Below are 21,425 nucleotides of genomic sequence, written 5' to 3'. Positions count from 1 at the left end.
GATTACATGGACGCTCCTTATTTGTGAGCAGGTGGTTCCCCAGAAAATCCCCCAAAGCATCTGCAAGTTTTAATTGTTGTTTTGTTTTTGCTTTTAAGAAAGGAAAATGGGAATATCAGGGAATGTGAGAGCAGTGAGTTTCAACTACGCTACATCCTAAATAGCTAGAAAAAAATAATGATGTAATTCCTTTCGGGAAGAGTGAGTTATATGGGAGGCACCCAAAATTCATCAAAAACTAATCTCGCTGGGCGCGGTGGCTCAAATTTCAGTGTTCATAAATCCTGTAATCCCAGCACTTTGGGAGGCCGAGGCAGGCGGATCACCAGGTCAGGAGATCGAGACCATCCTGGCTAACACGGTGAAACCCCCATCTCTACTAAAAATACAAAAAATTGGCCAGGCGTGGTGGCAGGAGCATGTAGTCCCAGCTACTCGGGAGGCTGAGGCAGGAGAATGGTGTAAACCCAGGAGGCGGAGCTTGCAGTGAGCGGAGATTGCGCCACTGCATTCTTGCCTGGGTGACAGCGAGACTCCGTCTCAAAAAAAAAACCAACAAAAACAAACAAACAAAAAAACCACTAAACTAATCTCATCCAGAGACAGTCTTTTCATTGATAAAAGGAGAGCTTTGTGCCAAAGTAAATGCAGGACAATTGGTGCATCTCTCTACCTGCCAGGCAGATTTGTTCCATTTCCTGCTGGTATTCTCAGTAGGGAAGCTGAGAAATGCCTAATAGAGTAAGTGCACAGCTCTGGTCCCTTTAATTATATGTGATTGAGTTGTAGTTTTTGAGAGCTGCACTTACTTTAGGAAATGTGAACTGTAGTGTATGTTTGCACAATTAAAAAGTGGGTGTTTTTGATCCAGATCATGTGTCTCTTATGAGAAATTCTCTGAAAATGATTTTTTTCACTGTTGTCTGTGACAAAATAGATTCTTGAAATACATCATCTAGTTAAGTGTATGCAAGTGTAAGGGGGCCTAACTTACACTTGCAGCTTGTTAGCAGGTCTCAGGCTGGATATTGAAACAGGTTCTGAGATGGAGAGTTGAATGCAAAAGACTTACTGGGAGGGCTCTTGAAATCAACCATCAAGGGAATGAGGGAAGCAGGGCCTGGCAGAGGGAGAGGCTGAAAACCAATGAAGTCACAGCAGGCTCCGTGGGCAGTTCTGGAGCTAGGATGGCCCTTCAGAGTTGTCCCATATTGAGGGACAGGGACCAGGCCCTGGAACCCCATATTGACCAATCAGGTTGTTGGATGCCTGTTGCCACTGGGGAGGGGACATAACATGGGCAAGGCAACTTCCCCTAGAGAGCACAATTTCTGCGGAAGGAACTCAGCTCTGATCCATGAGAAGTGAGCACTCCAGCAACTGGGGAATGAATACCTCTGTCCTGAAGGGGGATTTGATTTCTACAGGGAGACAAGGGTTACACTTTGTTTTGATGACATAGAGCTACCTAACATTCATATATTGAATACATTGTTTATTTCCAAGGCAGCCTACTAGGTTTCATGCAATATCCGAAGAAAGCCAGACATGCATTCTGCTTTTATAGAAACGTATACTATCCATTACTATACACATGATAGAAATAATTTGACCTACTATATAACATATTAACTATAGCATTCCAGTTATAACACAGAGCATACTTTGTTGGGTAGTAGGTGTTGTACAAATTAGGTTAGACCGAGTTCTTTTTTTTTTTTGAGACATGGTCTCACTTCCTTGCTCAGGCTGGAGTGCAGTGACATAATCTCAGTTAATTGCAGCCTTGACCTCCCGGGCTCAAGCAATCCTCCCACCTCAGCCTCCCCAAGTAGCTGGGACTACAGGTGCAAACAAACACAGCTGGCTAACTTGTATTTTTTGTAGAGACAGGGTTTTGCCATGTTGCACAGGCTGCTCTCGAACTCCTGAGCTCAGGCGATCCACCTGCCAAAGTGCTGGGATTACAGGCATGAGCCACTGCACCCAGCCTAGACCCAGTTCTTAAAGTAGATAGCCATTATAAGGATAAAGCAATAATAATGGCTAGCATTTACTGAGGTATTGTCCAAAGCACTATTATTATTCTTACCTTTTATATTTAAGGAATTGAGACATAGAGAGCTTTAAAAACTTGTTCAAGGTGACAGAGATTGTAAGAGACAGCTAGATTTTGAACTCTGGCTATCTAACTGCAGAGTCTACTTAACTAACTTTTCCTCACTCTCTATTATTGTAAGAAAGTAGAGTTATAGATAAATTAAAGCCATCAAATTTTAACAGTTACTATAATTTTGCACTTTTGTTTATTTCTGTAACGCTTGCCCAAACACTTTGCACTGTTTCATTTACATAGTATCACTTAATGAAGTTTAGATGATAATTAAAAGGAAAAAATAATTTGTTTCCGTCTGCCTCTACTGAGTGCTGTTAGAAGAAAAGAATGGAAAAACAATAATTTACAGTGTAAAAGGAGTTCCATAATTCTTATATTGACATAGGGAAAGACCCCTTGTCTTATAATACCCAACTTCTTGTAGCAAGAAACCGAACAAGACAAAGTTCAAAATATGCATAAACAATCCTTGCAAAAGATTGCACTCTAATAAGCTTTGCACCATGCACTAGGTAATAGCTGACCACGACCCCAAATCTTCTCACATTGGTTTCTGGTTTGCTTTAGAGCAAGAATTAGAGAACAAGAGCCTGCAGGCCAAATCCCATCCGCTACCTGATTTTGATTTTGCCACCTTGTCAGCCAAGAATGGTTTTGACATTTTTAAAATGGTTGGAAAAAACACCCCAAAAGACTATTCTGTGACACATGAAAATCATATGGAATTCAAATTTCAGTGTCCATAAGTGTTACTGGCACACAAGCACACCCATTTGTTTATGTATTGCCTATGGCTGTTTTTCTAGCTACAACAGCAGAATTGAGTAGCTGTAACAGAAACTGCGTAACCTGCACAGCCTAAAATATTTCCTACCTGGCCCTTTTCAGAAAAAGTTTGCCAACTGCTGCTAGAGTGATTCTCAACCTTAGCCTTGTTGGAAGCATTTGGAAGAGATCTTAAAACTTCTGATCCCCAAGCCCTGTCCTGCACCAATTAAGTCAGAATCTCTGGAGCTGAGACCCAGTCTTCAGTACTTCGTAACATTCTTGGTGGTATAGTCCAATGTGCAGCCAAGGCTGAGAACCACTGCCTAGAGTGTTGAATGCATTTGAGGGGCAAATGGATTAGACCTTGCTGCCTCCAGGATGTCCTTGCTGCCTCCAGATAAGAGAGATAATGCCGACACTCTCTCACTGCTTGTATGTGCAAGGGGTGATGTAAGCAAAGATGTTGAGGACCTCCATGTGGCCTCTGGTAAAAGCCCTTCTTCTTTTTTTTTTTTTTGAGACAGAATCTCACTCTGTTGCCCAGGCAGGAGTTCAGTGGCACCTTCTCAGCTTACTGCAACCTCCGCCTCCCAGGTTCAAGCGATTCTCCTGCCTCAGCCTCCCACCACTCCCGGCTACTTTTGTATTTTTAGTAGAGATGGGGTTTCACCATATTGGCCAGGCTGTTCTTGAACTCCTGACCTCAGGTCATCTGCCCACCTTGGCCTTCCAAAGTGCTAGGATTACAGACGTGAGCCACCACACCTAGCCATAAAGCCCTTCTTCTTGAGGAGATGAGGATGGGGGAGGCAGAGAGGAGAAGAGAGGATTATACCAAATATGTATCCCAGAATATAGAGCGACTACATTGAAAACAAAATTCCCCAGAATGGAATATCATCAAACATATAGGCAGTGTAACCTCCCCTATTCTGACCTCTAGGAATAGGTGACCTAATTCCTTAACACCCTCTAACGCAACCATCTGGTCTAAGCTATAGAGCACAGCACCAGTTAGTCTGTGCAGTGAGTCTGAGGAGAAGGTTTAATCAGCTGTGTGGTTCATGAACTCTGTATCGGAATCACTTGGAAGGTTTGTGAAACTGTAGATTCCTAGGCCTCACCCCAGAATCAAAACCTCTAGGAACGGTCCTAGAAATCTGTATTTTAACCAGTACCCGGGTGATTCTTAAGAACTTTACAGTTTGATCACCACTTACCTAATGGTGTACTCTTTGTGGATGGGCAGGCTGAAGTTGTCCTTGACAAATAATTTGTCAAGGTGGATTAACTGGCTAGGCCAGTTGTTCCTTCCTTCCAGAGGTGCACACACATTAAAAAAAATGGAATTCCCAATAAGATTTACAACATATATGCCAAATAGCCTTTAAAAGAACCAAAGTTATTTAAAAAAAAAAAAAAACAGTGGTAGAAATAATATATTCATTACACCAATTGCTGTCTTGCTCAATGGTATAGACACCTGTATGACAAACTGTTTTACTATTTATTTATTTATTTAGATGGAGTGTTGCTCTGTCACCCAAGCTAGAGTGCAATGGCACCATCTCAGCTCACTGCAACCTCTGCCTCCCGGTTCAAGCAATTCTCCTGCCTCAGCCTCCCTAGTAGCTGGGATTACAGGCATGCACCACCACGCCTGGCTAATTTTTGTATTTTTACTAGAGACGGGGTTTCACGATGTTGGCCAGGCTGGTCTTGAACTCTTGACCTCAAGTGATCCACCTACCTTGGCCTCCCAAAGTGCAAAGATTACAGGTGTGAGTCACCACACCTGGCCAAACTGTTTTAAATGTCTTTAAAATTCCAATTACTCTCTGAAGAATTTTTGGAAGTAGATATACATTGTTTAGAGTGAGCTTGAGTGAATAAAGTGGGTGACTAAGTAAGATCTGATCTGTTTTTGGTTTTGTTTGGTTTGTTTGTTTTTAATGAGCTTTGGCTTGTAAGTGACCACACTATGCATCAGTGCACTCTTTAACTCCAAAAGACACACCTTCATAATATTTTGAATATTTTGTCAAAAACAGAGTTGTTTTAAAGAAGCCCAGTTTATCCTAAAGGAGAACAATCTTTTGAATTTACAAATTCCCATGTATTTTATATGAAACCAACTCTATTTCTTATTGTCATTTCCTTAAGCCTATAAGCTATCAGCTTGTGGACATAGGTGTTTGAATTTTGAGATACATGATTGTATTACAGGAAATCACTTTGGGGACAGTAGAAAACCAGCACTTAATGTCCGTTAACTAGTGAGATTTATAGGGGAGATGTGATACTCTAGACAAGAGGATATTTCACCTCATTCCGGTGTGATTAATGGGTTCACATTTGCATCAGAGCCAAAGGGCAGAATCATGAAGTAGACAGACAAACCCATTTCCTATGGTTACTGAGCTGGGTTGGCTAGCAATTGTATTTTAGAATCAGACTTTAAATACAATTCAGGTGAACAGAGTGGTACACTAAGTCAGTGTGGGGATAAATGCTGTGGGCAGTACTCAAAGGTTTTATTTGACCATCCTGGGACTCGCGGTGCCTGTTTCTAAAGTGAAAGGATGTATTTTATGAGCTGAGTTCACCCTCCTGGAGTGCACGGGTGATGCCCCTTGATAATAGCACAAAGCAAATTTGAGGCTTTCCATTTTCAACTGGTCTATGGGCATTGACTGCATTCATTGTGTGCTTATCACCGCAGAGGCAGGCTCCTGTTCTAAAGTGTCCAGTCTGAGGGCTTTCACAAATTCTTGGATGTCTTTAATTTCACTAAGCTGGACAAAATTGAACACATAGATCACTGAGCCTTGCTGTCCTGGAGGCAAAGATTTAAAAAAAGATGGTACTGGTTTCCCTAGAACAATCAGAACAGCATAATACCACATGGATGTGCAGTCTGAATTACTCTAAGTCTCTTCATTCATAACAAGAAGGCAATCCGAGACATTTAGGGCGCAACATGTCCCTTAGACTTTGGTAACTGATTTCTTGAAGGACTTACGTTGGAGATGCAAAGTAAAAGAAAGTCCTTTGGGAAATGGCAGGTGAATTTGTTTTAGCTGAGTATCATTGACATTTTATTTTGGAAAGGCTCTTGCTGTGATTAAAATTTTATTCTCATTCCTATTTGCAGGGACAAAACTGGAACTACTCCTTCACTGCATATGTGACTATAGATGTGTGTGTGCGTGTGTGTGTGTGTGTGTATGTGTCAAAAGGTGGGGGATGTGGGGATCATTGCCTTTAATCATTCCAGCTGGGCCCCTTTGCCTGGTTTCATGTTGCACATTTTCTGGCTTTCCTATTGACTGAAGAACTGCATCTTGACATTCACCAGAAGAAATCTGCCCCACAGCCTCTCCTCCCATTAAATGCTCCCCTTTGTCTTGGATCGTGATATTGCCTTCCAAAATTAAAAAAATTTAAAAAGTGTATGTGTGTGCACGTGTGTGTGTGTGTGTGTGTGTGTGTGTGTGTGTTAGGCGACATTGCTTCCAGAGGAGCTTAACTGTTTGAGGGTTAAAGACACAGAAGAATTATAACTTCAGTGTCGTACTGGCCAGGAGTTGGTGAAGAAAGGTGGCTTTGTTTGGATGATTAGTTTGGACTCTGTTAAGACAGACAAAATATCTTTTTTTGGTCTTATGGCGTAGGCAGGGTTTTATATGCTTAAAAGCAAATCTTCAACGGCATTCTCATTCTCTTACATCAGCCCACTTCTCCCTTTCTCTCTCATGTGGCGAAACAATAAACAAAGTGGCCACTGTTGGTGCACTGGGGCGTTTCTCTTTCTTTCTAATACAGGCTCCCAAGATGGAAATCTTTAGCCATTGAAAGCCCAAAAATTCTGCTCCTCTAAAAGCAGACACTTACTGAATGTTTGCTAGCTGGAGAAAGTCTCACCGCCACTCAGCTCCAAAAAGGTTCTGCAGAAATTTTGGGGCTGTAAGAATGGCGGGGCCCCCTCGGTCCCAGGAGAAATCACACTCAGCTCTGTTGTCTTTTTCTTTTTCCTCAGCATTTGTAAAGTTGGCCCAAGGGTGTGGCTGAGACTCCAGAAAAGCACTGAAAGTACTATTTGTTCTTGAAAATGTTACAGTTAATGTCTTGGTCCCAGTAGTAGGGGAAGAAAAGATCTTTGTGAACAAAAGCAACAGAATGCAGGCATCTATCTGCCTTTCCTCGCTGGGATTTCAGATTTGTTAACGCTGCTATCAGCAAGGCAAGTGGAATTTGAGAGGTTAATTTAAAGCAGTAATTCTTAACCTGGGATCTGTGATTTCTAAGAGGTCCACAGAATGTTCTGGGGAGCTTTGGGGTGAGGAGTGGACCTTCTTAAACGGAATAGAAAAGTTTGTACCGGCCGGGCGTGGTGGCTCATGTCTGTAATCCCAGCACTTTGAAAGGCCAGGCGGCCAGATCACCTGAGGTCGGGAGTTTGAGACCAGCCTGGCCAACGTGGTGAAACCCCATCTCCACTAAAAATACAAAAATTAGTGGGGTGTGGTGGCGGGTGCCTGTAATTCCAGCTACTTGGGAGGCTAAAGCAGGAGAATTGCTTGAACCCTGGAGGCGGAGGTTGCAGTGAGCCGAGATCGCACCATTGCATTCCAGCCTGGGCAACCAGAACAAGATCTGTCCCAAAAAAACAAAAATAAAAAAAAAAAGAAAAGAAAAGTTTGTACAAATAGGCCTTTTATTGGAGAGAGGCATGGCTCATCTTAGAGTCTCCAATTCAAAAAATTAATAAGTACTATTTTTTTGAGACAGGGTCTTGCTCTGTCACCCAGACTGGAGTGCAGTGATATGATCCTAGCTCACTGCAGCCTTGAACTCCTAGGCTCAAGCAATCCTCCTGCACTGGGCTCCTGGGTAGCTGTGGCCACAGGTGTGCACTGCTACGCCTGGCAATTTAAAATATATATATATATATTTGTGGAGACAAGGTCTCACTATGTTGTCCAGTTTGTCTCAAAGTCCTGGCCTTGAGGGATCCTCCTGCCTTGGCCTCCCTGCGTGGTGGGACTACAGGCATGAGCCACTGTGCCTGGCTGATAATTACTTTTTAAAGCAAGTTCATAAGCCCAAATTTTCCCCTTTTTTTCTTTTGAGCAGAGTTTTGTACATCAAGAGATTTTGGGGGCTCTGTAAAGCCTCACACGCCTCAAATATACAGTCCTGAGTGAGCATGTGAGTGCGTACTCATGTATGTTGCCCATGTGGGCAGAGCCTGGCTCCAGATGCTCGTTTCTTCCAGGAGGTGGCAGCCAGCGCATAGACAGCAGAGGGCTGGGGAAGGGCAGGGGCATCTGAGTAAGTCTTTTCTAAGAAGAGTCAGCCCCTACCACTTTGTCCTTTTGCCTGGGTAGTTTACCCCAGCCATGCTGGTGTTAGCGATTGGCCAAAGAGCCTCCCCTCACTGTGTTAGGGGAGTGAGCAAGGGAAGGACAGTCAATATACTACTTCCCCTAGCCTCTAGAGCCTATGACTCCCTCCTTTTCATCCATCTGGCAATGTGGTTCCTTCCCAGTGCTTGTGGGTTTTGAAGTCAGAAGTGGATTTGCATTCTGTCTCTCCCACTGTCAATTGCCTTATTTGTACACAGTTATTTAAATTCTTTGAACTTTAGTATCCTCATTGGTAAAATGAGGGTGAAGTCCGTACCTTGGAATGATACTGTTATGACTCAATGAAATGATGTACATAAGGTGTTCACTTCTGAGCCTGACCATAGAGAGTGCTTAGTAAATAGGGGCTGGCCAGGAGCTATGGCTCACACCTCTAATCCCAGAACCTTGGTAGGCTGAGGTGGGAGTCTCACTTGAGCCCAGGAGTTCAAGACCAACCCAGGCAACATAGGGAGACACTGTCTCTACACGAAATAAAAAAGGAAAAGAAAAAATTAGCCAATTATGGTGGTGCTTGCCAGTTGTAGTGGTCCCAGCTACATGGGAGGTAGAGGTGGGAGGATTGCTTGAGCCCAAGGAGGTTGAGGCTGCAGTGAGCTATGATCACACCACTGCACTCCAACCTGGGCAACAGAGTGAGACCCCATCTCTACAAAAACAAAAAATTAAATAAATAAATATAAATGGGGGCTGTTCTTTCACTGAAGCTTGGGCTCGCTGTTACTGCAAGGTGTACCATTCTAAAAGGCTTTACTAAATGCACTCAAGATTTTTTATCTTTTTGAAACTTTTGGGAATAGAAACAGGTAGCTCTATTAAAAAAAACTGAAAAAGGAAATATGGATTTAGTGGCTACAAAGATGGAGGGGTTAAAAGCTAAGCTGGAATGGGAGCAGAGAGAGAAGTAAAGAACACCTGTTAGTATCCATAACACGAACATTGTCCCATCTCTCTATGGCTGTCGCCTCTCCATTGGGACATTTTTGATGTGCCTTCACATCTCAACACCTTTGCCTCACACTAGCAAAACTCCTGCTGAAGGAACTTACTGTGCATTATTTTCAATATTTTAAAGGATTACTTATCCAATCAAGTGCACAATGAAAGTAAAACATAACATTGTTTACCTTGTTTATATCTAAACACCAGTAGAATCAGAAACGAAATAGCAAACCACACACATAAAAAAACACCTAAAACCAAGCCATAGTTCATAAGCTTTTTCTACATTACTATTTACACAGGATTAATTTGATATAGCTGCTACTAATGTGTACATACTGTTACAAGTTCTACTTTTTCACACTAATTTCTGTAGACTTCTTCATATTTCTATAGTCCAAGTGGCAATATCCATTTTGATATGTTTTATCTCTATATCGCAAGACTTTGGGTTGGTTTCTTATGTTAAGTGTTTCTTTTACTTATATACTCAATGCTATCCCAATACAGGCTTCTCCCCACCTTGTCAAAGGCTGTAATAAATTATTTAAACAAATTGTTTTTAGAGACAGGGTCTCGCTCTGTTACCCAGGTGGGAGTGCAGTGGCACTGCAGCCTTGAACTCCTGGGCTCAAGCAAGCCTCCCAAGTAGCTGGGACTACAGGTGTGTGCCACCACGCCCCGCCCATGCTCTGAGAAATTTTGACATTTGTCAACTTTTACCAAATTTCTCTCTAGAAAGATTGTATTAATACTAACCGAGGCCCCTGGCAATGGATAAATATGCCTAAAGCAGAATATTTCCCATCTTTTCCAACACTGGGTTTTGTATTTTTTTTCCCTAATTTAATGAGTGAAGTATCTTGTTGTTTTAATTTTCAATTTTAAAATTATAATGAATGTGAATATTTTCCCATCTTAAAAAAACGAATGATTTCTCTCTCCTTTTGTGTGAATTATCGGATCCACGGGTCAAGAAACTGTGGCCCATAGGCCAGATCTGGCCAGCCACCAGTTTCTATAAAGTTTTGTTGGAACACAGCCATGCTCACTTGTCTACATATTGTCTGAGGCTGCTTTTTGCACTACAATAGCAGAGTTGAGTACTTGCAAAAGAGCAAAGTCTGAAATATTTACTGTCCGGCACTTCACAGAAACAGTATTTAGACTCTTATCTCTTAGTTCATATTCACTCTTGTTCTACCATATGTTATGCTCCAGCAATATGAAAGTACCTGTAATTCCCCTCATATCATGATACTTTGTGTTTTGGTGTCTTCACCTATGTTCTTCTGTCTGTCAGGAAATTCTAATCCCCTCCCTTCCAGGAAGGTTCATCCTTTTAAAACCTCCTTGAGAGATATTCATGCTGTAAAGTATTCCCTTCAACTTAAATTCACTGCATTACTTTTTGTTAGAAGACATTGATCCTTGGTGTGAGAATCAAAAAAACAAATGTGTGGGAAAACAGTTTATGAAATTATGAGTTGCTATATAAAAGTAACAACTTCTAATAAAAAGTTACTATAGTTGGCATATAATTATTGTTATATTATTATTGTTGTTATTATATTTGGCAGCATCAATATTCACCTTTGTTTTTACTTTAAGTTCACATCATTTATAGTCAACTTATTTATTTATTTATTTATTTTATTTATTTATTTTTTTTGAGACCAGAGTTTCGTTCTTTTTGCCCAGGCTGGAGTGCAATGGCGCGATCTCGGCTTGCTGCAACCTCCACCTCTCGGATTCAAGCGATTCTCCTGCCTGAGCCTCCCAAGTAGCTGGGATTACAGGTGCCTGCCACCACGCCTGGCTAATTTTTTGTATTTTTAGACCAAAATATCCAAATCGCTCTCATGGAGTAAAGGATCTGCCCTATCTTATAATACCTCGTTATTAAATACTGTCAATATAGTGGGGTGCCTGGCCTAGCTATTTTGGCAGTATCAGTGCCAGTTTGGATTAATTATGAGTCTTATCAATTACTGAGTAATCATTAAGATGACTCAAAACATCAATCAACCAACCAAGCCAGAGAGCCCAACTCTCTGTGTTATCCTTCTATTTGACTCCGGAGAACAAAGGATAGAATCCTAGAGAAACAATAAATATGAAATCCTGAGAATATGTGCTAACCAAAGATCCATTCTATCCTTTGATTGCAGATAATTATGCAAAAATCTAACAAGATAATACCTTGAAGAAGAGTTTCATTTATATAGAAAAAATTATCTGAGCTAAAACATACATTTATAAGTGCAAAATAATGCCTAGAATCTTTGGGAATTCTAATTATCTTTCAAAAGTATTTTCTAGAAGAATATTGCTCTGCACTACAACCTATCATAGCTGTAGTTTTTGAAATGGGTCTGCATGGCCAGGCGCAGTGGCTCACACCTATAATCCCAGCACTTTGGGAGGCTGAGGCGGGCAGATCACGAGGTCAGGAGATCAAGACCATCCTGGCTAACATGGTGAAATCCCATCTCTACTAAAAATACAAAAAAATTAGCCGGGCGTGTTGTTGGGCACCTGTAGTCCCAGCTACTCAGGAGGCTGAGGCAGGAGAATGGTATGAACCTGGGGGGCGGAGCTTGCAGTGAGCTGAGATTGTGCCACTGCACTCCAGCCTGGGCAACAGAGCGAGATTCTGTCTCAAAACAAAAACAAAACAAAACAAAAATGGGTTTGCATTCCTCTCTCTGACGTCTCCCCACTTCCTTTGGGAATCTAAACTATAGAAAATACTATTGTGAAATATAATATATATAAAAACTATAATAGTGTTGCATGTGTATGTGTGTTGGGGTGTGCATGTGTGTGAGAATATAGTTTATTAATTTAAACAATGATCTCTGGGGAATCCGGAAGAGATTTTCATTTGCCTTGTGAAAAGTTTAATATATGTGTTCAAAGCCACAAGGCTAAGGTTCAAATTACACAGAGTGAAAGCTTGGGCAGTTATGAATGCTCAGAGTCCCAGAGACAAAAGCTTTTAGTTTTAACTGCATTTCTGGAAAGGAGGGCGCCAGTTCCTTCACCACTTCCATTAAGGAGCAACTACTTATTTTAGCGGTGCCTTTCTCTCAGGAAGCGCAATATATAGGAAGGGCAGAAAAGTAAGCAAAGGAGGAAATTTGATATTGATTTCTTTTCTTCTGTGAAATTACATGAAAGCTCAATGGCTTGTAGCAGCAACCTAGTCAATAAAACTCCATCTGAGACCACCTTGAAGTTCAACATTCTCCCGATCCTTTTAAATTTCCTCTAGTGTCAGGTTATTTTTGTATTTAATTGTCTTTAGTTCTGAGATACTATGAAGCTTTTTATTCATAACATTACAGAGATGATTTTGCTAGAGGTAACACTGCAAAGTATTTCCAGATGACAATGCCCTGCCCCTCCTTTTTGGTTAAAAATCAACAACACAAAAACCAAAATCTGAAAATCCAAGGAAAAACAGAGATGAAAAAAGCGAACAGTGGAGCTCCTTGTTGTGAAGCGATTGCTCACTATTAGGGTGCTGCTAGGTTTTCCTGCAGAAGGAGTAAGTACAGCATTTCCTCCTGTGGGGCTAGGAGAATATCATGTGTGTTGGACTCACTATTATGTATGTGTACTTTTTGGTCGTGATAATTTCTAACATTTCTTAAACACTTACTGTGTGGAGGTAGTATGCTAAGTCTTTATTTGTATGGTTTCTGTTCTTTAGGGAAGCAATAAGTCGCCTGTGTGAAGCTGTCCCCGGGGCAAATGGAGCCATTAAAAAGCGAAAGGTAAATGTTGCGGTGGTTTTCTTGCTTATGTGTCCCTCATGATGGCAAAGAGAGTATGAAAATTGCTGTTAGTTCATCCCACCGTATGACCCAAAGTCCAGCCTGGCCTTTATTAGGTGGCATGATATCAGAGCTGCACTCAAAGCTACTCTTGTCCCTCAAATCTTTCCGAGTTGCCTGACGCTGTCTGATGTGGCGATGCCTCCAGCTGCAGAGGGGAGAAAGCCCCTGGGCTTTATGTCAGAAATGTAGGGTGCTGGACTTGGCTCTTACTGACCAGGGAGCATGGAATCTCATCTTGCTGAGACTCCGTTCTTATTTCCTGTGGAGTGTGGAGTTAGGGAGTTGAACTAAATGACCAGTTTAGTGCCTTCCAGTTTCCACATTTTATAATGTATGTATTCTGCATTACAACATTTTAGACCTTTTAGGCTTCCTGGCCTGTTTTCTAGTATAAATATGGATAGCGGTAAAGGTGAGGTAATAACGCATGGGTAGAGTAGCTTTCCCTGTGGAAAGAAAGCGAAAGTTTTGATGTTAGACAGACTTGGATTGAAGTCCTGCCTCAGCCACCAACAAACGGTGTACTCTTGGACAAGTCACTTAACCTCTTGGATCCTTGGTTTACTCATCTGTAAAATGGGAGAAAATAGCACTTACTTTATAGGGTTATGTAAGAAATAAATGAAGTGATGTCTACATACTACCTGCCACAGCGTCTGGCATCTATTACACTTTCTGTGTTAATGGTAGCTAGTATTATTGCTATTAAGCTATGAGCCCTAGAATATTTTGTTGGTTTGAAAAGTCCAAAGGGCCGATGCAAAAGCTCTTAAGATAACTATATAAATCATATAGAATTGCAGACTGTTTAAGTGTAGGGGTTTTTTTGTTTTGTTTGGCTTTTTGTTTTTTTGTTTTTTGTTTTTGAGACGGAGTCTCGCTCTGTCGCCCAGGCTGGAGTGTAGTGGCGCAATCTTGGCTCACTGCAAGCTCCGCCTCCCAGGTTCACGCCATTCTCCTGCCTCAGCCTCCTGAGTAGCTGGGACTACAGGCGTCTGCCACCAAGCCTGGCTCCTGGCTAATTTTTCTGTATTTTTAGTAGAGACGGGGTTTCACCGTGTTAGCCAGGATGGTCTCAATCTCCTGACCTCGTGATCTGCCCACCTCAGCCTCCCAAAGTGCTGGGACTATAGGTGTGAGCCACCACACCTGGCCGAGAAGGGTTTTTAAAGAGATCTTCTGGTCTAACATTTTCATTTTGCCAGCTACTAAACTGAATCTGAGACAAGAGATGGTATTTGTCTGAGTCACTAGGGTGATTAAGGTCAGAGCCAGCTGTAGAAGCCAAGTCTTCAGATTCCCAGCTTAGGGTTCTATTTCTATACCATTCTGCCCTGTTTTCGGTTATCATTCTTCATTATATTACATAGGGCTGAACCAGTGTCACCCAGAGTGACTCAGAGAACCCACATGATATGAAACATTCTGACAAATGGCTCTTAAATTCTATTAAGGACTCCCTATGACTAGTTTCTTTCACAGAACCCATGGTTCCAAAGTAATCTCTAACCTCTTCCTGCTTCTCATAATTTCTAATTAGAATGCTTCAACTGGATGATTCCAACTAACAGGCAAGATTTTCTCATCTAAGGAGCAGGGATTCCCCATCCCAAAATAAAACAAAGCAAACCTGGCTATCATCTATCCGGAAAGTACACTTGCAGAGAAAAACAGAAAAGCAGCTGGTTTCCTCCAATAGCTAGCATGTATTGAGTACTTAATATGTGCCAGGGACTCTTTCCAGCACTTTACCCCTTTCTTTTCTTTTCTTTTCTCTCCACTTTATTGTGGTAAAATATCCATAACATAAACTTTACCATCTTAACCTTTTTTTTTTTTTTTTTGAGACGGTTTCACTCTGTCACCCAGGCTGGAGTCCAGCGGCTCACTGCAACCTCCGCCTCCCAGGGGTTCAAATAATTCTCAATGCCTCCGCCTCCCGAGTAGCTGGGATTGCAATCATGTGCCACCATGCCTGGCTGATTTTTGTATTTTTAGTAGAGATGAGGTTTTGCCATGTTGGCCAGGCTGGTCTCTAACTCCCTGGCCTCAAGTGATCTACCCACCTCAGCCTCCCAAAGTGCTGGAATTATAGGCATGAGCCACCACTCCCAGCCTCATCTTAACCCTTTTTAAGTGTACAGTTCAGTGATATTAAGTACATTCATATTTTTGTGCAGCCATCACCATCATCCATCTTTAGAACTCTTTTCATCTTGCAAAACTGAAACTCTACACATTAAACCGTAACTCCCCAGTCCCCTATCTCCACAGACCCTGGCAACCACAATTCTACTTTCTGTCTCTATGATTTTGAGTACTCTAGATACTACATATGAGTGGAATCATACAGTATTGGGCCTTTTATGACTGGCTTAATTCACTTAGCATAATGTCCTCAAGGTTCATCCATGTCATAGCAGATGTCGGAATTTACTTCCTTTTTATAGCTGAATAATTTTGCGTTGTATGTATAGACCACATTTTGCTTATCCATTCTTCCGTAGATGGACACTAGGTTGCTTCCACAGCTTAGCTATTATGAATAATGCTGCTATGAACGTGAGTTACAAAATCTTTTAGAGACCTTCCTTTCAATTATTTTGGGTATACACCCAGAAGTAGAATTGCTGGATCATGTGGTTATTCTATTTTTTCATTGTTTGAGGAACTACCATACTGTTTTCTACAGCAGCTGTACCATTTTACACTCCCACCAATAATGCACAAGGATTCTAATTTCTCCATATTCTCACCAAGCCTATTCGCATTTTCAGTTTCTTTATGATTTCGTCTTGATAGGTATTCTAGCAATTTGTCCATTGTATCTAGGTTCTCCAACTTGTTGGCATACAATTGTTCACAGTAGTCTCTTATAATCCTTTTTATTTCTGTAGAATTGGTAGTAATGTCTTCACTTTCATTTCTGATTTTAGTAATTTGAGTCTTTTCTCTTTTTTGCCTTAATTCATCTAGTTAAAGGTTTGCCAGTTTTGCCGATCTTTTGGAAGAACCAACTTTTGGTTTAATTAATTTTCTCTATTTTTCTATTCTCTATTTTATCTCTGTTCTAATCTTTATGATTTCCTTGCTTCCACTAGCTTTGGGTTTTGTTTTTTTCTAGTTCCTTAAGTTACAATGTTAGGTTTTTGACTTGAGATCTTTCTGCTTTTTTAATAAAAGTGTTTATATCTATGATTTTTCCTCCTAGCACTCACTGTTTTCACTGCATCCCATAAGTTTTGGAATGCTGTGGTTTTTATACTTTGTTAATCATCACAAAAAACCTAGCCACAAGTGTTATTGTTTGTCCCCATTTTACAGATGAGGAAACTGAGGCCCCAAGAGGTTAAGTAACTTGCTCAGTGACCCAGTCAGTGTGTGGAGGAGCTAGGTCAAGCCCAGGTAGTCTGGTCCAGCATCTACACACTTAATCACGATGTTATCTGCCCTTTTGCCAAGCATCTGCCCTGCAGGGAGAGAGCCAAAAAACGATGTAGGGCCAGTTGAATATAGTCAGATCTTTGTTTGATTCCTTAGGTCTGTTAGATACTGCATCATTAGCAGTTTGGAGTGCTAATGGATAAATGATTTATCTATTTATATGATCTCCTATGAGTTTTGAAGTCTAAAAGTTAATGAATAACTGAAAGAACTGGGGATTCCTGAGAGACTATGCCATATAGAGTAAGAAGAGCTAGGCTGCTATGTCAGTACCAATAAATTGACCCAGATACAGTCAATTAATGTTTCCCTATCTTAATGCTTTTCTCTTTGTAAAATATGGATAAGCACTTCTGCCAGGTCTGCCTCCACTCTTTTGTAAAAGTTGGTCAGTATCCCATCCTCAGCCTCCCCTTTCTGTTCCTTTCTCCTCTCATTCCCATAATGACCTCTCCCAAGGCCAGGGTCTACAGTTTCTCCCCTATCTCTTTCTTGAAGAAGAAATCCTGTAGCAAAATTGCCAAAATTCATTTTGAAAGTAGTAATTATAATCACTACAGTTTGTTAGCACTTCGCCGTATACTGTGCATTTCCATATACTTTATTATTAATACTAAGTTTGATTCTCCTAAGACCTCCCATGGCTAGAGGTGGAAGAATGGAAGTGATAGTATTACTCCTGTTTTGTAAACAAAGACATTGAGGGGGTTCCAGAGTTGTCTAAGGTCCCTTGACAAGTTAGGATCACACCTGGGACTTGAATTCCAGTTGCCTCACTGCCCATCCTGTGTGCTTTCCACTCCTTTCTCTTCCATGGGTCTTTTAACTGTTAGGACATTTCTAATAATGGCATGAAAGACTTTGTCTCCTATATAATAAATACATTTTGGGCATATCCCACGAGATTAAGGTTATGGTGAGAACAAAATTAAGATGACTTATACAAAAGTTCTTTACAGATAACAAAATGCTTTTCAACTATGAGATAGTGTTATAATTTAATTTGTATTTCATATATATATTTTTTGTTTGTTTGTTTGTTTGTTTTTGTTTTTTTGAGCAACAGAGTCTTGCTCTATTGCCCAGGCTGGAGTGCAGTGGTATGATCTAGGCTCACTGTGACCTCCGCCTCCCAAGTTCAAGTGATTCTCCTACCTCAGCCTCCTGAGTAGCTGGGATTACAGGCACGCGCCGCCACGCCTGGCTTATTTTTGTGTTTTTAGTAGAGACGGGTTTCACCATGTTGGTCAGGCTGGTCTCGAATTCCTGACTTTGTGAACTGCTCACCTCGGCCTCCCAAAGTGCTGGGATTACAGGCGTGAGCCACCGCATTGGCCGCTTAATAATATTTTTTAAACTAGCATGGAAAAGAAACTCTAGAGAAGCAAATGAACAACTTGCTGTTAATAAAATCACTGCGGGGAACACAAAATCTCTCGCTTTGCCCAGAGCCGTGTAAGAAGCAAAGAAAGTAGACCAAGAGTCAGCTTTATGATGTGGTGATAGCTGTGAGGTTTAGGGCTCCTTCCTCACATTGTTTGCACTACATTTTAGAATGAGCTTGGAATTAAAAATAAAACTGTACATTAAATTTCAACAGTGCGGCCGGGCGCGGTGGCTCAAGCCTGTAATCCCAGCACTTTGGGAGGCCGAGACGGGCAGATCACGAGGTCAGGAGATTGAGACCATCCTGGCTAACACGGTGAAACCCCGTCTCTACTAAAAAATACGAAAAAAAAACTAGCCGGGAGAGGTGGTGGGCGCCTGTAGTCCCAGCTACTCGGGAGGCTGAGGCAGGAGAATGGCGTAAACCCGGGAGGCGGAGTTTGCAGTGAGCTGAGATCCGGCCACTGCACTCCAGCCTGGGCGACAGAGTGAGACTCCGTCTCAAAAAAAAAAAAGAAAAAATTTCAACAGTGTGTGTTTAACAGTTTGGTATGGCTCCAGAATGAATCAAATGAGAGCAAAACTAGGACAGAAACAAATTGTGTTTTCACTGATTGCCTCAAAGTATTGATTCATATGCTGAGGAATCACTGATTTCCATCAACTGGTCCACTTTCCAGCAGAGGATTTCAGGACTTAATCCAAGCATCCATCAAAGCATTTAAATCTCTCAAATTATTTCTTAGAATTTTTAATGTTGGGAAGGGCAAAAATAAGTAATAATAATAATAATAATAATAGCTCTCATGTACCTAGCCAAATACTGTGCTAAATGTTCTCCAGTTATTATTTAATCTTCACAACAGCCCTTATGATGTGGCTACTGTTTTTTTTCCCCCACTTTTTATATAAAAGGAAATTGAGGCTTAGAAAGGTGATTTGTCCAAGGTCATCAGTTAGTAAGTGGCATTTCTGCCTGAGGAAATCTACCAGCCCACCCTCTCGCCCCCCTGTTGGTATGCCTTTGTGGACATATGACCCCAGTGCTTTTCTTTATAATTCCTGGGTACCCCCTACTCTCATGATTCTTCACCAAACCCCCACACCTCCTCTTCTTGAGAAATGCCTGGTCCAGAATTTTGACTTCTATCAAAGCATGTCCCTTTCCAGATCGCGCCACTGCACTCCAGCCTGGGCGACGGAATGAGAATCCGTCTCAAAAAACAAACAAACAAACAAAACAAACAAAAAAACATGTCCCTTTCCTCAGGATCTTCTTCTAAATCTCTATTAGTAATTTCTGGTAAATCATCTTTATTAATGAGTTAATGTGGAAGGGGCTAACGCCTTCCTAGTAATATTTGTTCATTTTAACAATTAGGACCTTCTGAAAACAACAATTTAACCTAAAAGAATGCCCAATGTTAGAATTTCAGGCATCATGATTATCTGAAGGTAACAATTAGACTAGTAGAGAGGACTTTTTAACTCTGGCAAGGGAAAGATGAGGGAGGAACAGGGATGGCTTCAGAGAAGGAAGCAGTTGTGTAATTGGAGAGTTCATCAATGCCTTCTGTGGCGTTAGATTCAGTGGATTGTCAAATTTTTCTTCTTTTAGATTTGCAGTATTGAAAAGGACGCAAGAGTTCAGCTGGTCTAAACTCTCACAGGAATTTGTTTACATTCAAGCAGGAGTCCACTCCCAGCACCTGGGGAGGAGAGAAACTAGGAGAAAGTTCTGAGGGCCTAAATTTCACTACTTAATAAAGAATTTGCTGCATTCTAATTTTAAAAACATGTTTATTTAATAAAAATCATTCCCTTTCATTTGATTTATATAAGGTAAAATAGAAAGGAAGAGTTTGGACTTTGACTCATTTTTAACATTTAAAAAACATTAACATTCATTCTGTGACAAAATTCCTGACAGTGTTTTGTTTTTCTTCTTTAATTTTTAAAGCCTCCAGTTAAGTTCCTATCAACAGTTCTTGGCAAAAGTAATCTTCAGTTTTCAGGAATGAATATAAAACTGACCATCTCAACATGCAGTCTCACACTGATGAATCTTGACAACCAACAGGTAAGATCACAAATGTCATTTATAGTTTAACATATCTATTTTTCCAGAGAAGCCTGGGGATAATGAAAAGAATAAAGTTTTAGACAGAGTATGTCTACAACTTAAGACAGCACAAGGGAAAAATCTGCTGAAGATTTATGCGTAACAATCATTAGAACAACAGCATTACCAACCCATCACTGGGGCGTGTAACCACCTACATACGTGCCCCTACCTAATTGGCTTTGAATGAAGAACTAAGGTGCAAAGAACATAGAAAATATCATTTAGCAACTCATATCCTTAAATTGATCATTGATGTCTCCACCAACCCTCCCCAAATGGATAGCAATTCCATTATCACAACTGACAGACTGTGTGTTGGGCCAGGGTGCAGATGAGGGACAAACGGGAAAGGTGATGTTAGGGTTAGTGTTCTAGCAAACTGAAATTTAAGCAGAAAATATTTTCTTCCAATTCTTGTAGTTGAGAAGCTTTCTAAAATGGTATTGTATAAAAGATAATGCTTTCTTCCTTAATAATTTATGATACTGTGGTGTGCCTGAGTTTTCATTGTGAACCTCATTTCTCAAAGAACAGCATTGCTGAAGCAAATGTAGAATTTACGTAGGCATTGGGCTAAATATGTACCTTAACAAGGACATTTTGTTTGGCTTGCTTTTAATTTTTTAAACTAAATTCCTTCTATCAGGTTATGTATGTGTGTTAGGATCTGATTTTCCTCTTTGTCTAATATGTTGTGATCCAAGTTTCTTTACAGTTAAGGTTTTATTGTGTGGAGTGCTGTTGATCAAGGTTTAATGTGTACTTAATAATAATAACATGCTACAAGCTCTGAGGTTACATATGGGTTGAAATGCTGGCTTTGCCACTTACTAGCAAGTGACTCTACTACTCTGGGCTTCAGTTTTCTTCATCAGTGAAATGAGGATTATGGTACTTATTTATAAGGTTTCTGAGAGGATGGATTTTAAGTGTCTCATAGGTCTGTTTAGAGGATTCAATGAGATAATAGATGTAAATTATATAGTGTGTGCCAGTCACATAATACCTATTATTATTATTTACTCAAATATTCTCAGAGACCTTTTCATATACTCAGTACTTAATAGGAAGAACATATTATAAGATTATAAAATTATCAGTAACATATAAGTACAGGTTTTGAGGGCTATTTTATTTTCTAAATTAAAAAACAGAATAAAATACACTGTTTAAGCAGTAGTATACAACACCTTAGAGGAAAAGTGCTAACATGAAACAGTTACAAGTAAATTCTTGTCTAGTTGGGTCCTGGTTGATCTTCCAAGAGTGGTGATGCTATTGGTGTAAAGAGAGCATAACATTTTGGGCTGTGCTTGGAAGACATGACACATATGAGTGGTAAAACATTCATTCAGTCATTCTGACATTTC

At 40.7% G+C, this 21,425-nt stretch overlaps 1 protein-coding gene across 1 annotated transcript in view; it reads left to right on the top strand.

Annotated features, from left to right (window-relative positions):
• Positions 1-21,425, top strand: part of LOC116272724 (SHC-transforming protein 4-like) — a 100,205-nt gene that overhangs the window by 63,039 nt on the left and 15,741 nt on the right. The window contains exons 3-4 of the mRNA XM_031661496.1: positions 12,974-13,037; positions 19,891-20,010. Of these exons, the coding sequence (XP_031517356.1) occupies positions 12,974-13,037; positions 19,891-20,010 (184 nt within the window). The remainder of the gene's footprint in view (positions 1-12,973; positions 13,038-19,890; positions 20,011-21,425) is intronic.

The sequence above is a fragment of the Papio anubis genome, unplaced genomic scaffold, assembly GCF_008728515.1.
Source record: "Papio anubis isolate 15944 unplaced genomic scaffold, Panubis1.0 scaffold175, whole genome shotgun sequence".
In the NCBI taxonomy this organism is placed as follows: Eukaryota; Metazoa; Chordata; class Mammalia; order Primates; family Cercopithecidae; genus Papio; species Papio anubis.
This window is presented reverse-complemented; position numbering and strand designations above follow the sequence as displayed.